Here is a 17,643-nt window from a genome sequence, read left to right on the forward strand (position 1 = left end):
TTTCACTAACGACATATGCAAGATTTCAGGTATCACAAAATAGTGCATCAGAGGTGAAATCTAGATGCAGTAAGTGACTTATTTCTATAAACTTATAATAAAGCTTTGAGACAGCAGACGGACTAGCTGGTGTTCAAATAATATGGTGATTGCACACAACAAGAACAGGAAATTAAAGCAAGGACATTAACTTGAAAGCTATTTATTTGCAATACAGAAAAGGAGTACAAGTCTTTACATTCTTCTTATCAATTCAGGACACAATAGTTGCTTTCCTATAATTAACTGTACATTTATTCCGTTCCTTGGTTAGATAATTTTTCTTGTGAGTGGTGTAGGCCACAATATTCTTGAATCCCTTCAAAGAGGCAAAAACAAGGTAGTAGTTAACTTATTTTAGGTATTGTTGATCACTGTATGGATCTATTGCCTGCTGTGGGCATAAGTCACAACTTATATTTGGTTTAAAGAATATCTCAACATGCCTTTTAGACCCATTTTTCTTCTGCTATTTGAATACTTTCTGCATTTTGTACATTTGCTCTTCCAGAAGTGTAAGAGTGACATATTCAAAACTTCATTCACTGGTAAGCTACCAAATTCCATTTAAGAAATGCCTGTTCATAGAAAGCAAAACTATTTTATTTTGTCAGTAAGAGTACATGATGTATTTGCTGGAACTCAGTGAAGGTCAAAATAAGCCACAGAAGACACATTTATTTTAGTTACCTGGAGTTAAATAGCTATCATTTTAACAGAATTAATATAAGTGGCTGAAGTAATTCTCTGAGACAAATAAAGAGATAACAAATGGTGCAATTTCATGATTCTTATACTGTACATTCTGCCAAAATTATGCTGTTGATGCTTTCATAGCACATTTTAGAAATTAATTGCTCAGACAAGTAATTCACAGATCAGTCTTTTAACATGACATACTTACTTTGGATGATATTCCTGTAAGATGAAGTAGCTGGGGACTCAGGTATTTCAGACAAAAAGGATTGGCCTTTATCACAACTTTTCCCTCTAAAAAAGAAAAAAAAAAAAAAAGTTAAAACCCTTGTGATGCAGGAAAACAAACAAACAAACAAACAAAAATTGCCTGAAATTTACCTCCCCAAAATTGCTGTACCAGTCCAGTGAACCAAGGACTTATGTTCTTCCTGTGTCAGTAACATATAAATGAAGCATGGTAGCTATTTTTTTATAGATAGCTATTAGAACTAAGTAGCAGAACAATATAGTTTTTCAGATTGAGGTCCTAGGTTTTCCTAGATTTAGAAGTCTATGCACATGCCCTGTCTATACCATCTTTCCATCTACATGGGATGCTGTTCCTTAATTCCATGGAAGAGTAGCACCAAGATGGTCTTGCTTTGCACTCGATAGTGTAGATTGGTGTATATTATCTACTAGTAACTTGGTTCTTTACATACTAGCTCTTTTCTTTTAATATATCTAATTATCCACTGAAAAAATCCAACTAAATTCATACAACTAGCATTTTTTCAGTTGTTATAGAAGCTCTAGTTTTAACTATATCAAAACTTGATGTTACAAGATTTTAGTCTTGTAAATGAGCGGTTTTTCAAATAAATTGCACACTCTAAATTAGTCATGTTAATAAGTGTGAAAGGCTGACATGATTACTATTTAAACCTAAGCAGGAAGTTCTCTCATCATTTTACTTATTTCAGACCAAACCATATTATCACAGTTCCACAAACTATATTTACTAGAATTTTCATTCTAAAAGAATCAGCTATTGGACACTGTATTTTGTGTTTATCACAGTGAATAAGTCTAACACATAGTTGATATGCCAAAAATAACCCTAAAGTAATGGCAAGCACGTTGCTGCTTATTATTATGTAATTTGCCAAGCTTCCCTATTTGAGGATCTAGGAGCACTTTACCAAGGAGAGAAATATTTAAATTTTGGCCCATCTTCTCTGTTCCTCCAGTTGTTGGCAGAAAGATTTGAGATTCAATCTGTAATATTAAAAAAAAGGACAAGTAATACAAGACAACTCCAGAAAAAATCATTTTGAGAACGACATTTCTTCAGCTTTGTTTAGTGGTATTTTCCAAAACATCACTTATTGAAATCCCAATTAAAACAGGACCATAAATTGTGGGCTTCTGAAGGCTGTGTATGGTAGTTTGCTGGTATACTATCACTAAGTACATTGGAGGTCTACACAATTAAAACATTTGACCTAAGCTTTCGTACAAATCATTTCTGCCCATTAAGAGCATTTTAGGTGCATATATAAATCACAAGTACCATTTCCAATACATTTTTCCTCTTTTCGTCTACTTTAGGTTACTATTCCTCCAAGATATTTATTGTGGTATATACACAATCCTAATTTTAAAATTGTGGGTTAGAATTTAAATTTACAAGAGTGAGGGATTTGAAAGCAGACAGTGTGGCCAGCCAAAAGCTGTCAATATTCTTTAATTCTGACCTGCAAAAACCTAATTCTTTCCAAGACCTGGGACTCCTGAACAGAGACTGACAATTATGTCTGATTTTCAAGCACTCATATTGCTTTGAGGATGTGTTCCAATGGGTAATAGGTTGATGCCAAGGAACTTACCTGAAACCCATGGACCCACATTCCCAAGACCAAAAACATGCAGACTAATGCACTACTGTCCTTCAGTTCTTCTCTAACTGGGTCAGTAACATGTCCTTTGTCATGTTGTTCCCTTCCAAGCCCAATCCTCAGACTCTGTATGTGCCAGTCATGATAAACATAATCAGGCATGGGAATGTTTTTAGAAAATGATTAAGGTAACAGTGTAGCTATACCCCATTCCACAATGCTTCCAGTTTGTACTTTCACGTGTTGAAAATAACAAGAAAGTTCTGAAGCAAAAGCAGTCTGTGTAGCTCACTTATGTATTAGGGTTATCAGGAGTTCAACATCTAAAGGAAATGGATAGTAATGCAGAAACATCTAAATGTTTGCGTAAGCTTTTAGAAGCAAAACTAAATAAGAAAGGAGAGTGCAGTAGTGCTTGAAAACACAGCACTTCAGAAGTTTCCTACATCACAGAAGCTGTAACATCCCACATCATCGATTCAGAGATGCCAGCCAGTGGCTCCTCTTAATAGGAGCATTTAAGACATAGAGTTGTTAAACACAGATCTTAAAGTAGGTCTGTCATTAAAATATAGATGTCTAACATGTAACATCCCGCTGTGTAGCTGAAGCCTCCATTTCAAAATTGCTATTTTTATACAATGTCCTGGCTCCTAAAAGAAGCTACAAAACTAGTCCTTGGTCTCAGGAAAGCACGTTTCGTAACTATCTAAGGACAACAGTACCTGTATAAAGGAGCTTGATACTGTTTCCACCAACAGAAACAGGATTTTTTCCGGTACTACTCCAAAAAGGATTTTTTAATTAATGGCTTTACTCAAGAGATCAAGCAAGTTTGTGGCATGATAAGTAAATCCTTTCCCTTCCCTCATGGTCACCACCAAACATACATACATTTGGAGTGCATATATTAAGACGAGTTAAAGTATTTTTAGATAGTCTTACCTTACATTTTGGGCATACAAAGCCACTCATATTTTCAACAACACCTATGATTGGCAGTTTCACCTTATGACAGAAGGTGATCTCCTTTCAAACATCTTGAAGTGATATTTCCTATCAAAGGCAAGTGTTATTTTGTCAGTCCACATGTACTGGACTTTTTTCATCTATGAGTTTCCCCTACAAAGCAAGCTTTCCTAGTCCAGAAATCTTTCAAGCTACTGTTACAAGAGCACTCACTGAATTCTTGCTGACTTCTCTTCACATTCTGAGCATGTTTTCCACCATCAGATTAAACATATAACCTATTGTCTGGTTTACTCAGTTAAGGTATCTTCTGTTTTGAGACTGACCAAAGATTATCAAGCTTTTTAGATCCTTATTCAACCAACTTAGCTTCCAGCATCTTTAAATCTGTCCAACAATTCTGGCATGGGATCAACCATCTTTATGCATATTGCCTGCATCAGGTCCTATCTTCAGTGACAAGTATTTTTTAAATAGAACGGATTATGCAAATACTACTTTTGCATCTACTATTAGTTTACAGAAAGACATCAACAAACTAATCTGGTGAAGGTGTTGAGGAAGATGTGTGGGAACGGGTTTACTCACTCTTTCCAAAGTAAATTTTCTAACATCACTCCCGAATCCTCACCCTTCTCATGCACATGCCTGACCTCATTTCCTTCTACTCCCTCCTACCACATAATTTACATTCTGCTCCCTACTCAGTATTCCACTTGTTTCCTGCCCCTTGTGCCTCTGGACATTTTCTTGTTGCTCCTACTCCTGTAAAACTGCCTCTTCCTGCACAATTGGCCTCTTCTCCCCTTCCTTCAAATTACCCACCAAGAATGTACCTTTGATTTAGCTAGACTTCTGCCACTAATCTCAGCTCTGGTGCCTGACTTCAAACAAAAAGCGCCTCCCCCCTATCTCCCCAAAAAACACAAAAACAAAACAAAACACATTATACACATCCCAAGAAGGAAAAGTATACTAAACCATAGAGGTTCTACTTTCCTTAAAAAATAAAAATAAAAATAAAAAAAGCTCACTACAATTCTCCCCCACCCCAACATCACTAGTATTGGCCTGCTGTTTAATGTTATCACTCCTTACTTCCCTCCTAACACCACCTGTAAGTCAACAGTATTGCAAGTTCCTGAAGGAAAAAGGACTCTGAAGTCTGTAACATGCCATAGAGCTGTATACAAGTTCAACATAGTGTCATTTAAATGAGAAAATTATTTGATCTCTACCGATCAGCATCCAATAATTTCATAGAATCATAGACTTTAAGGTCAGAAGGGACCATTATGATCATCTAGTCTGACCTCCTGCACAATGCAGGCTACAGAATTTCACCCACCCACTCCTGTATCAAACCTGTGTCTGAGCCATTGAAGTCCTCAAATCATGGTTTAAAGACTTCAAGATGCAGAGACTCTTCCAGCAAGTGACCTGTGCCCCACGCTGCAGAGGAAGACGAAAACCCCCCAGGGCCTCTGCCAATCTGCCCTGGAGGAAAATTCCTTCCTGACCCCAAATATGGCAATCAGCTAAACCCTGAGCATGTGGGCAAGACTTGCCAGCCAGACACCCAGGAAAGAATTCTCTGTAGTAACTCAAATCCCATCCCATCACAAGCCACTGGGCATATTTACCGCTAATAGTCAAAAACCAATTAATTGCCAAAATTAGGCTACCCCATTATACCATCCCCTCCATAAACTTATCAAGCTTAGTCTTGAAGCAAGATATGTCTTTTGCCCCCACTACCCCCTTTGGAAGACTGTTCCAGAACTTCACTCCTCTGATGATTAGAAACCTTCGTCCAATTTCAAGTCTAAACTTTCTGATGGCCAGTTTATATCTATTTGTTCTTGTGTCCACATTGGTACTGAGCTTAAATAATTCCTCTCCCTCCCTGGTATGATTGCTCTCTACAAATATATCAGAGGAATAAATATCTCCCCTCAGCCTTCTTTTGGTTAGGCTAAACAAGCCAAGCTCTTTGAGTCTCCTTTCATAAGACAGGTTTTCCATTCCTTGGATCATCCTAGTAGCCCTTCTCTGTACCTGTTCCAGTTTGAATTCATCCTTCTTAAACATGGGTGACCAGAACTGCACACAGTATTCCAGATGAGGTCTCACCAGTGCCTTGTATAACGGTACTAACACCTCCTTATGTCTACTGGAAATACCTCGCCTGATGCATCCCAAGACCGCATTAGCTTTTTTCATGGCAATATCACATTGGCGACTCATAGTCATCCTGTGATCAACCAATACTCCGAGGTCCTTCTCCTTCTCTGTTACTTCCAACTGATGCATCCCCAGTTTATAACAATAATTCTTGTTCTTAATCCCTACATGCATGACCTTGCACTTTTCACTATTAAATTTCATCCTATTACTATTACTCCAGTTCACAAGGTCATCCACATCTTCCTGTTTGATATCCTGGTCCTTCTCTGTATTGGCAATACCTCTCAGCTTTGTGTCATCCACAAACTTTATTAGCACATTCCCACTTTTTGTGCCAAGGTCAGTAATAAAAAGATTAAATAAGATTGGTTCCAAATCCAATCCCTGAGGAACTCCACTAGTAACCTCCCTCCAGCCTGACAGTTCACCTTTCAGTACAACCCGTTGTAGTCTCCCCTTTAACCAGTTCCTTATCCACCTTTCAATTTTCATACTGATCCCCATCTTTTCCAATTTAGCTAATAATTCCCCATGTGGAACCGTATCAAATGCCTTACTGAAACTGAGGTAAATTAGATCCACTGCACTTCCTTTGTCTATAAAATCTGTTACCTTCTCAAAGAAGGAGATCGGATTGGTTTGGCACAATCTACCTTTTGTAAAACCATGTTGTAATTTGTCCCAATTACCATTGACCTCAATGTCCTTAACTACTTTCTCCTTCAAAATGTTTTCCAAGACCTTGCATACTACAGATGTCAAACTAACAGGCCTGTAATTGCCAGGATCACTTTTTTCCCCTTTCTTAAAGATAGGAACTATGTTAGCAATTCTCCAGTCATACGGTACAACCCCTGAGTTTACAGATTCATTAAAAATTCTTGCTAATGGGCTTGCAATTTCATGTGCCAGTTCCTTTAATATTCTTGGATGAAGATTATCTGGGCCCCCCGATTTAGTCCCATTAAGATGTTCGAGTTTGGCTTCTACCTCGGATGTGGTAATATCTACCTCCATAGCCTCATTCCCATTTGTTATCCTACCATTATCCCTAAGCTCCTCATTAAAGACTGAGGCAAAGTATTTGTTTAGATATTGGGTCATGCCTAGATTATCCTCAACCTCCACTCCATCTTCAGTAAAAAGAACAGGAGTACTCGTGGCACCTTAGAGACTAACAAATTTATTAGAGCATAAGCTTTCGTGGACTACAGCCCACTTCTTCGGATGCATATAGAATGGAACATATATTGAGGAGATATATATACACACATACAGAGAGCATGAACAGGTGGGAGTTGTCTTACCAACTCTGAGAGGCCAATTAAGTAAGAGAAAAAAAAACTTTTGAAGTGATAATCAAGCTAGCCCAGTACAGACAGGTTGATAAGAAGTGTGAGAATACTTACAAGGGGAGATAGATTCAATGTTTGTAATGGCTCAGCCATTCCCAGTCCTTATTCAATCCTTTGTTGATTGTGTCTAGTTTGCATATCAATTCCAGCTCAGCAGTCTCTCGCTGGAGTCTGTTTTTGAAGTTTTTCTGTTGTAATATAGCCACCCGCAGGTCTGTCACTGAATGACCAGACAGGTTAAAGTGTTCTCCCACTGGTTTTTGAGTATTATGATTCCTGATGTCAGATTTGTGTCCATTAATTCTTTTGCGTAGAGACTGTCCGGTTTGGCCAATGTACATGGCAGAGGGGCATTGCTGGCACATGATGGCATACATCACATCAGCCATACCATCAGGGGCTCGTTCACCTGCACATCTACCAATGTGTATGTGTGTATATATATCTCCTCAATATATGTTCCATTCTATATGCATCCGAAGAAGTGGGCTGTAGTCCACGAAAGCTTATGCTCTAATAAATTTGTTAGTCTCTAAGGTGCCACAAGTACTCCTGTTCTTTTTGCGGATACAGACTAACACGGCTGCTACTCTGAAACAAATCCATCCTCAGTGTTTAGCGGTCCCACTTCTTCTTTCTTTGTTTTCTTCTTATTTATATGGCTATAGAACCTTTTACTTTTGGTTTTAATTCCCTTTGCAAGGTCCAACTCTACATGGCTTTTGGCCTTTCTCACTTTATCCCTACATGTTCTGACCTCAATAAGGTAGCTTTCCTTGCTGATCACTCCCATCTTCCATCCTTGTAGGCTTTCTGATTTTTCTTAATTGCCTCTCTGAGATGCTTGCTCATCCAGCTTGGTCTACAACTCCTGCCTATGAATTTTTTCCCCTTTCCTGGAATGCAGGCTTCTGATAGTTTCTGCAACTTTGACTTGAAGTAATTCCAGGTCTCCTCCACCTTTAGATCCCCAAGTTCTTCAGTCCAATCCACTTCCCTAACTAATTTCCTTAATTTTTTTAAGTTAGCCCTTTTTAAATCAAAAACCCAGTCACAGATCTATTTTTCTTTATCCTTCCTTTGGTTGTGATGAATGGATCATGCTGCACATGGGTCCCAAATAGCAGGAAGAAGATTCTGAAGCCAATTGGCTGAGTTAAATAATTTCCTTCCATGGAGAGACATTCCTTTGTGCTACAGTTGATTGACATGGTCATTTCTGTAAAGTTAATAAGTGTTCCAAAGCAAAGATTTGATTTAACTGGTATTACATTTGTAGCAGTACTTCTCTTACCTGAGGGGTAGTGATTATAACTGCTCCATCTTTGTATGCAGAACTTAGATATGCACAATAGATAAATGTTCATCTGAAGTACCTGGAGGTGTATCCACAATAAAGTAGTCAATTTCACCCCGCTGCACATCACAAAGAAATTGTTTGATCATTCCTAAAAACAGATGCAAGATGAATAACAAATTTGAAATTTAGAAACATACAAGCTAGAAAATAGCAAGTGTGCACAGTTTCCTCACTCTCCACTGTAAACTTAAAGGAGCCAAAAGCTTGAGTGAGACATTGAGAATTTGGTCTGTTATTCAAAAAGTCTGAAAGGCACTTTGAGAATCTATTCTATGCTAAAAGATTAGAATTTGAGAATTTGAAAGTAGAAGGCAACTTGGGTGAAAGTGATCATGAAATCATAGAGTTTGCAATTCTAAGGAAGGGTAGAAGGGAGTACAGCAAAACAGAGACAGTGGATTTCAGGAAGGCGATTTTGGTAAGCTCAGAGAGCTGATAGGTAAGGTCCCATGGAAATCAAGACTGAGGGGAAAAACAACTGAGGAGAGTTGGCAGTTTTTCAAAGGGACACTATTAAGGGCCCAAAAGCAAGCTATTCCGCTGGGTAGGAAAGATAGAAAATGTGGCAAAAGACCACCTTGGCTTAACCACGAGATCTTGCATGATCCGTAGCAGCTGCCGGTGCCTCTGCGGGCGTTGCCATCCCAGACGAGCCCCCAAATTGTCGGAGAAAAACAGAGTTCTCACTATTTGTTTAGGTACAGCAAGTCAGATGCTTTATTAACTCTCACAATTGCGCAGAGGGAGAGAGCTAAGCAGGTCTCTCAACAGGTAAACAATTACAGCAAGCATTTATACCTTTTGTTACAGACAATAATGAGCAACAGTTGCATTTTGTTTATACATAGGCCATCTTGATATCTCATTTCTTCACTTGTTTTGATTCTTGCCAACATACAATATTTTCTATACCTTATCTACACAAGGTCTTCTACACCTTATCTATACCAGGTCATAATGACTTCTTACACAGTTCTTTCTTACCCGCCTCACACAATCCTCGCTTCTACAAATCTCGCGTTATCTGGGTTACAGTTAGCCTAACTCTTGCTAACGAACTGTCATGCATTGCATCCCCTTCCTGTCAGTTCTTTCTCTGCTTCCACAAAAATAAAAAGGAGTCATATAAAAAATGGAAACTAGGACAGATTACAAAGGATGAATATAGGCAAACAACACAGGAATGCAGGGGCAAGATTAGAAAGGCAAAGGCACAAAATGAGCTCAAACTAGCTACGGGAATAAAGGGAAACAAGAAGAATTTTTATCAATACATTAGAAGCAAGAGGAAGACCAAAGACAGGGTAGGCCCACTGCTCAGTGAGGGGGGAGAAACAGTAACAGGAAATTTGAAAATGGCAGAGATGCTTAATGACTTCTTTGTTTCGGTCTTCACCGAGAAGTCTGAAGGAATGCCTAACATAGTGAAAGCTAATGGGAAGGGGGTAGGTTTAGAAGATAAAATAAAAAAAGAACAAGTTAAAAATCACTTAGAAAAGTTAGATGCCTGCAAGTCACCACGGCCTGATGAAATGCATCTTAGAATACTCAAGGAGCTAATAGAGGAGGTATCTGATCCTCTAGCTATTATCTTTGGAAAATCATGGGAGACGGGAGAGATTCCAGAAGACTGGAAAAGGGCAAATATAGTACCCATCTATAGAAAGGGAAATAAAAACAACCCAGAAAACTACAGACCAGTTAGTTTAACTTCTGTGCCAGGGAAGATAATGGAGCAAGTAATTAAGGAAATCATCTGCAAACACTTGGAAGTCGGTAAGGTGATAGGGAATAGACAGCATGGATTTGTAAAGAACAAATCATGTCAAACCAATCTGATAGCTTTCTTTGATAGGATAACGAGTCTTGTGGATAAGGGAGAAGCGGTGGATGTGGTATACCTAGACTTTAGTAAAACATTTGATACAGTCTCGCATGATATTCTTATCGATAAACTAGGCAAATAAATTTAGATGGGGCTACTATAAGGTGGGTGCATAACTGGCTGGATAACCATACTCAGAGAGTAGTTATTAATGGTTCCCAATCCTGCTGGAAAGGTCCTCTAAGGATAAGACAAGAAGCAACGGGCTTAAACTGCAGCAAGGGAGGTTTAGGTTGGACATTAAGAAAACGTTCCTAACTGTCAGGGTGGTTAAACATTGGAATAAATTGCGTAGGGAGGTTGTGGAATCTCCATCTCTGGAGATATTTAACAGTAGGTTAGATAAATGTCTATCAGGGATGGTCTAGACAGTGTTCAGTCCTGCCATGAGGACAGGGGACTGGACTCAGTGACCTCTCGAGGTCCCTTCCAGTCCTAGAATCTGTGAATCTATGAATTACCCAAAATATGACTGCAGCCACACTCAACATTAAAAGCATGGGTCTATTCCGCAAGGAGAGTATGTAAAATGGCACCGTCTCACTCAAAATACCTGCTCTGTGTCTGACTTCAGCAAATATATATTTTTACTCCTGTTAACAGTGCAGAGCCAACACAGATGAGTGAGGTGGATTCTATTACTTCATATATATCAGAATTATTTAGCAAGTTCCAATCAGTTACATCTGTAAAACTCCATCTATTGCAAGTGATAAAAGATACCACTGAAGCCATAATTTTGCCTGCAGAAGTTTCATTACTGGTAGTGATGCTATAAAGTAAAGAATTCAGTTTTACTCTCAGATCCCATCATTTGCAAGGCTAATACTTAGAAATCACCATCTTTTCAGCTGATCATTTTAAATGTAGAAGGTTTTGGATACAACAATCCTGGATTCTCACAATATCAGTACAGAGTCACTGTTCAGAAAGATCTGCACCTTAAGTTATACTTCCAACAGAGCATTCTACTCAAATTTCTCTATATTTTAACTCAATATAAGAACCATCCTATAGTGAAAGGAAATGCTAAGAATAACTGCTTTTCCAGCAAACCAAGTTTTATATGGAAGAAAGGAAGCCCTATCTACATTGCAATAGTTTATGCTCCCCGATGCAACAATCAACAACAATGAAAATACTTAAGCTACAGACCATCTTTTTTGGGTCCTCTCCAGATAACAGCATCATCAGGACCATTGAGCAAGAACCCCACTGACATGACACTTAAGTTTTCTTCAATATACTAGAAAAGAGGAAGCATACTATTAAAATAGCCCAGAAAGAAATTTACTTGACAAAATAACATCCTTACCAGTTCTTAAATGGAGCAAAACATAGTTTAAGAAAACGGATGTTGGAGGAAAAGTAGGGACACTTCATTTTTTCAGTCAGTCAAAGGCTGCATGATTTCTGTACAACAGTCAGTAATCTGACTATATTTACATTTTAAAGAGCCTTTTACAAACTAATAATGCCAATTAGTGCAATAATCTTCACAGAATCACTATTGAGAAGGCATGTGGCTAAAATTCTTCCCTTTCTCTCTCAGATTCAGAAAAGTATTTCTGTGGTGGCATTGAACAAAATCTGAAATAGTTCCGTGTGTTTTGTTAAGAACATCACTTCTGTTATCCCTTGGGATTTAATTATCTGCAATGTTATTATAACTGAAAGTGAAGTATTGTGCATAAGTGCATGAGAACCAGAAATAATGAAACCGAATAGTCTATTTTCACTGCCCAAACCAAAATAAGTGCAAAGGAAAACAGTTGAAAAAAAGCGAAACTTTACTTTATTTTAAAATATTTGGTTATAATAACCCACTGTGATGCTAGTAACAGAAGGAATTTTTGTAACACTATGATTTTTAACCTGTAGTGAGTCTTTAAGAAGCAGGACGTCTGTATATGGAAAAGACTGGGTGGTAGGGAGAAAATAGTTCTAGTTTCTCTCTGGAATAGGCCCCCGAAACTGTATTCTTTTTTTAAAAAAGAAAAAAAAAACCCTCAGTTCTAATGGGCAGTCATTCACCATCTCAATGGAAGTTAATTTGTATCTTCCTTGGTAGCTGCAGCAGGAATTGCCAAAGCATGGAAATTGAATTGTCCCCTCATGCTCAGGGACAGACCCCTTGGGATGGTCTGTGCAGGTCAGGATCGGCACAAATCAGCCAGTGCAATCCTGAGCAACTTTGTGCTACTGCTGTGTATCCACTGATCTATGAAAAAATACTTCAGGCTCAGACATTTTTAACGAAGGCTAAATTCCCTTAAAGTTAGTTGAGAGATTAGGAGTTTATTACTCTTCAACCAGCAGTATTTGAATTGAGATCTTAAACACCGCAGTATTTACAATCCATTGTGAGGTACAACTTTTTAAATAGTCTAAAACAAACAACAAAAACAGTCTTAAGCATATGTGCAACTCTCAGCAATTAGCCATTTGTGTACCATTCTGAGCAGCAGGGGGAATTGCTTGAAAATAAATTGCTTTTGCGGGAGTCCTTTCTGTGAATTTAACATGTAGCAAAGCTTCTGAAATGCAATTTGAACTCATCTGTGCTACATTCTTCACCACACTCAGAGCAAAAAAGGTTATTCTAAAATACGTGGGGCGTACGGGGCCCATCAGGGTAATCTGCTGGTGGGCTGCCAGACAGTTTGTTTACATTTGCATGGCCACCTGCAGCTCCCAGTGGCTGCGGTTCGCCATTCCCAGCCAATGGGAGCTGCGGGAAGTGGGCACAGGCTGCAGGGTTGCCCACCACTGATCTAGAGACATGTTCAGCACACTCAGATACAAAGATAAGCATTCCTCTATCTAGCTAATTTCTCACAGCCCCATAATTTAAAAGAACACATGACAACAACCTCGAAGCAGATGAAATTATAGCAAAAAACAGAATTGACAGCGATTAAAAAGCCTGAAGAATAGTGCAAAAGTTTAGTCTCTTGGTTAGGGCAATGGGATTCTTGTCTTCTCAGCTCTGCCACCTACTCATGCAAAGCTGTATCAAGCTGGAAATGAATCAATAGCACAGAGATTGCATTGTTATACTATGCTTTGTTTTTGAAACATCTGATATTTTAGTAAGAAAAATGAGCAAAAGAAGTTTGATGTTTAATAACAACTTAAATATTTTTAAAGTACAGTGTACACATTAGAATCTAATTCAATCTACACATTATAAACCAAGATAGGTTTCTTTGGCAAAAGATCAGGGGGTAGCCATATTCGTCTGTATCCACAAAAACAACAAGGAGTCTGCTGGCATCTTAAAGACTAACAGATTTATTTGGGCATAAGCTTTCGTGGGTAAGCGTGGCGGAGGTTTTTTACCCATGAAAGCTTATGCTCAAATAAATCTGTCTTTAAGATGCCACCGGACTCCTTGTTGGTTTTTTTGGCAAAAGAATGATTACAGCTTCTTTAAAGTGTCATAGAACAATCCTGGATTGTCCAATCCTTCAGTTGTTATAACTAAAGCAGGTAAATGTTCCCTGAGCAGCCAAGCAGGAATTGGTAGAGCCCTGTGCGGATACAAAATTTATATCTGCAGATATAAAATGGATATCCGCAGCATTGCAGGGCTCTAGCAACAACGAGAAAGACCAGCAGGGCCATGGCCAGCGACTACGCCAGGCGAAAGCAGCAGCATGTTGGGCCGCCGCTTGCAGGAATCAGTGCCCAGCCTGGGCAGCTCCTCTGGTGTGACTGTACCGCACTCTGCCCACTGGGGGTGGCACCAGGCTCACTGGCAGCTGTCCCTGGTCACACTGGTAAGTGCAAGTGGCTCACACATTCCCGGGAAGGAGTCCCTTCCAGGCAGCAGTGTGTATCACCAAGATGGGAGGGGTTGCAAGCACCTTGGAGGACAGTATTAGAATAAAAAAAGACTGATAAATTGGAGAATTGGTCTGAAATCAACAAGATGAAATTCAAAAGAGACAAGTGCAAAATACTTAGCTAAAAAAATCAAATGCACAAATACAAAATGGGAAATCACTGGCAAGGCAGTAATACTGCTGCACAGCATCTGGAATAGCGTGTCACAAAGTGAATGAGGCAATAATAGAATGCAGTTGTGAAAAAGATTAATATTCTGGGTGCATTTAACAGATTGTAGATAATTGTCTCACTATACTTGGCACTGGAATACTGTACACTTTAGGAAAGATGTGGACAAAATGGAGAGCGTCCAGAGGAGAGCCACAAAAGTGATAAAAGGTTTAGAAAACCTGACCTCTGAGGAAAGGTTAAAAAAACTGGGCATGTTTAGTCTTGAGAAAAGAAGACTGAGGGGGACCGTAAAACAGTGTTCCAGTATGTTAAGGCTGTTAAATAAAGGACGGTGATCAGTTGTTCTCCATGTCCACAGAAGGGAGAACAAGAAGGAATGGGCTTAATCTCCAGCAAAGGAGATTAATGTCAGATTAGAAAAAACTTTCTAATTATAAAGGTAGATAAACTCTGGGCGAGGCTTCCAAGGGGAAGGTTGTAGAATCCCCATCGTTTGAGTTCTTTAAGAACAGGTTAGATAAGCACCTGTCGGGGGTGGCCTAGATATACTTGGTCTTACCTCAGCACAGGGGGCTGTATTATAGGACTTCTAAAGGGCCCTTCCAGCCCTACATTTCTATGATATTAATATAACTTGAGTGCAACAGTGAAAGGAGAGCAGATTTTTCTTATTTTGGGATATTTAGAAGCTTAGCAACTGTATTAAAAAGGACTGTGAAACAATTGCTTCCATTAGAAATACACATCTCTGTAATAGAAACACATGATACTATCAGGTAAATTGTCCAGGTCTTTAAAAAACCCTCTAATGCCACTTAGTTTCCAAGCATTATTCTTCCATATCTCTTAAGTGTTAGGAGAAAAAACCATGAGCTGCAGAGGTATAATGATCTCTATCTCAAATATTATATCGTACCTTTCATCAGCCTTACGGCAAACTACATAGGCAAAGGTATCAGGGGGTAGCCGTATTAGTCTGTATCCACAAAAACAACAAGGAGTCTGGTGGTACAGATTTTATATGGGCAGAAGAAGTGGGGTTTTTTACCCACGAAAGCTTATGCCCAAATACATCTGTTAGTCTTTAAGGTGCCACCAGACTCCTTGTTGTTTACACAGGCAAAATCACCAGGACATATAGGACAAACAGCCCTCTGCTTACCAAAAAAAAAAAAAAAAAAAAAGCACACCGTACAAACAAGAGAAATACCAGACAAGGACATAGAGCAAACTCCAACACTTACAAAATGTCAAGGTCTCATCCCAAAATCCTGATTTCTTTGTATTCTTGTGACATCAGAAGGAGGAAGACCTGAGTTGACTGTTCAACGGTTTGAATCTGCAGTCCCTGGGAGACTAGGTATACTTTCTCACTTTTAACTTTCATCTGTTGAAACTAAATCTAGTGGTCTTTCAGATTTACAGAGCATCATTGTACAATGTGAAGAAGACAGCTGAATTAAAGATAGAATAAAAAAAAACACTTGGAAAATATAGTTTGTCTGCTGAATGGTTCTGAGGAAGAACTGAATCAGTGATTAAGTCCAACATTTGACCTTTTATTTGCATTGGTGGAAGAAACAGATTTTAATTAAATAACCACAAGAATTGCTGAAACTTTCTCACAATCGTCAGGTATACAAAGGTTCCCCCCACTTGAAAGTCTCTGAAAATGTGGATGCTATTTTTGCCAACAGGTCTGGGAAAGAAAAAAAAATCCAGCCAAAGACTAAGAGGGCAGTACATGATAACCAACAGGAGGGAAAAAAGAATCAGAGTGGAAAAGGCCCATTGCATCATTCCAATGCAAGAAAGCTCTCTGCAGTACATTTCTAGTGGCTTTTTCCAGAGTGAATAATAAAAAAAATTATTTGATTTTAGAGATAGTTCTAAGGGGAATGCCGCATTAATCTTTCTACTGTTGGATAATCACATGTCCCTCTAAGAGGACACAAGGCAAGGGCTAAATTATCTTTAGATTAAGTTCAAATTCCCCTCTGTTATCTGGTGATTTTGAACCAGCCACATACACCAACACAAGATAAAGAGGTCTGCAGAATACATTGATTAATATTTTCAACTAGGGAGGAAATTCCACTTACGCAGAAGAGAAAAATATAAGTCTTATGATAAAAACCTCTTGAAAGAAAACAAGCCTAACTTCCAGATGTTCATGGTCAGAGTGGTCAGCCATTCAGACCTGGTTCCTCAAGTTTAGTGATAAGACTTTTCTGACTTCTGTGTCCCCAGTGCAGCAATAGCAAATGTCTGCTGGGTTTTTTCCACCACCTCCCCCCCGCTATTTTTTTTTTTAAATCATGAGGTTTTTTAGAGTTTCACTCAAGTGCCCTTTGACTTTCTGTGGAGGATACTCGGCATTTTGTTATTCAAAAAGGCTTGTTTTCATTACCATATGTCCTTACAAAATATTTAACAGGAATACTTGTGGCACCTTAGAGACTAACCAATTTATTAGAGCATAAGCTTTCGTGGGCTACAGCCCACTTCTTCGGATGCATAGAATGGAACATATATTGAAGAGATATATATACACACATACAGAGAGCTGTCTTACCAACTCTGAGAGGCCAATTAAGTAAGAGAATTTTTTTTTTGAAGTGATAATCAAGCTAGCCCAGTACAGACAGTTTGATCAGAAGTGTGAGAATACTTACAAGGGGAGATAGATTCAATGTTTGTAATGGCTCAGCCATTCCCAGTCCTTATTCAATCCTGAGTTGATTGTGTCTAGTTTGCATATCAATTCCAGCTCAGCAGTCTCTCGTTGGAGTCTGTTTTTGAAGCTTTTCTGTTGTACCATCAGGGGCTCATTCACTTGCACATCTACCAATGTGATATATGCCATCATGTGCCAGCAATGCCCCTCTGCCATGTACATTGGCCAAACTGACAGTCTCTACACAAAAGAATTAATGGTCACAAATCTGACATCAGGAATCATAATACTCAAAAACCAGTGGGAGAACACTTTAACCTGTCTGGTCATTCAATGACAGACCTGCGGGTGGCTATCTTACAACAGAAAAGCTTCAAAAACAGACTCCAACGAGAGACTGCTGAGCTGGAATTGATATGCAAAATTGATACAGGGACGGCTCTAGGCACCAGCAAAACAAGCTGGTGCTTGGGGCGGCACATTTTTAGGGGCGGCATTCTGGCGCGGGCCATGCCACCCCTAAAAATGTGCCCCGGCTGCCCTAACTCACCTCCGCTGCTGCCGCTCGCGCG

At 39.0% G+C, this 17,643-nt stretch overlaps 1 protein-coding gene across 1 annotated transcript; it reads right to left on the bottom strand.

The window, feature by feature from the left end:
- Nucleotides 1-168: 168 nt before the first annotated feature.
- Nucleotides 169-12,621, bottom strand: NUBP1 (nucleotide binding protein 1). Its single transcript, XM_034783672.1, is given in 8 exon segments — nt 169-358; nt 944-1,029; nt 1,920-1,995; nt 3,561-3,671; nt 8,421-8,473; nt 8,476-8,574; nt 11,527-11,617; nt 12,607-12,621. Coding segments are annotated over 8 exon segments (636 nt in total). The 3' UTR covers nt 169-253.
- Between the last annotated feature and the right edge of the window lie 5,022 nt (nt 12,622-17,643).

The sequence above is a fragment of the Trachemys scripta genome, chromosome 10, assembly GCF_013100865.1.
Source record: "Trachemys scripta elegans isolate TJP31775 chromosome 10, CAS_Tse_1.0, whole genome shotgun sequence".
Lineage (NCBI taxonomy): Eukaryota > Metazoa > Chordata > Testudines > Emydidae > Trachemys > Trachemys scripta.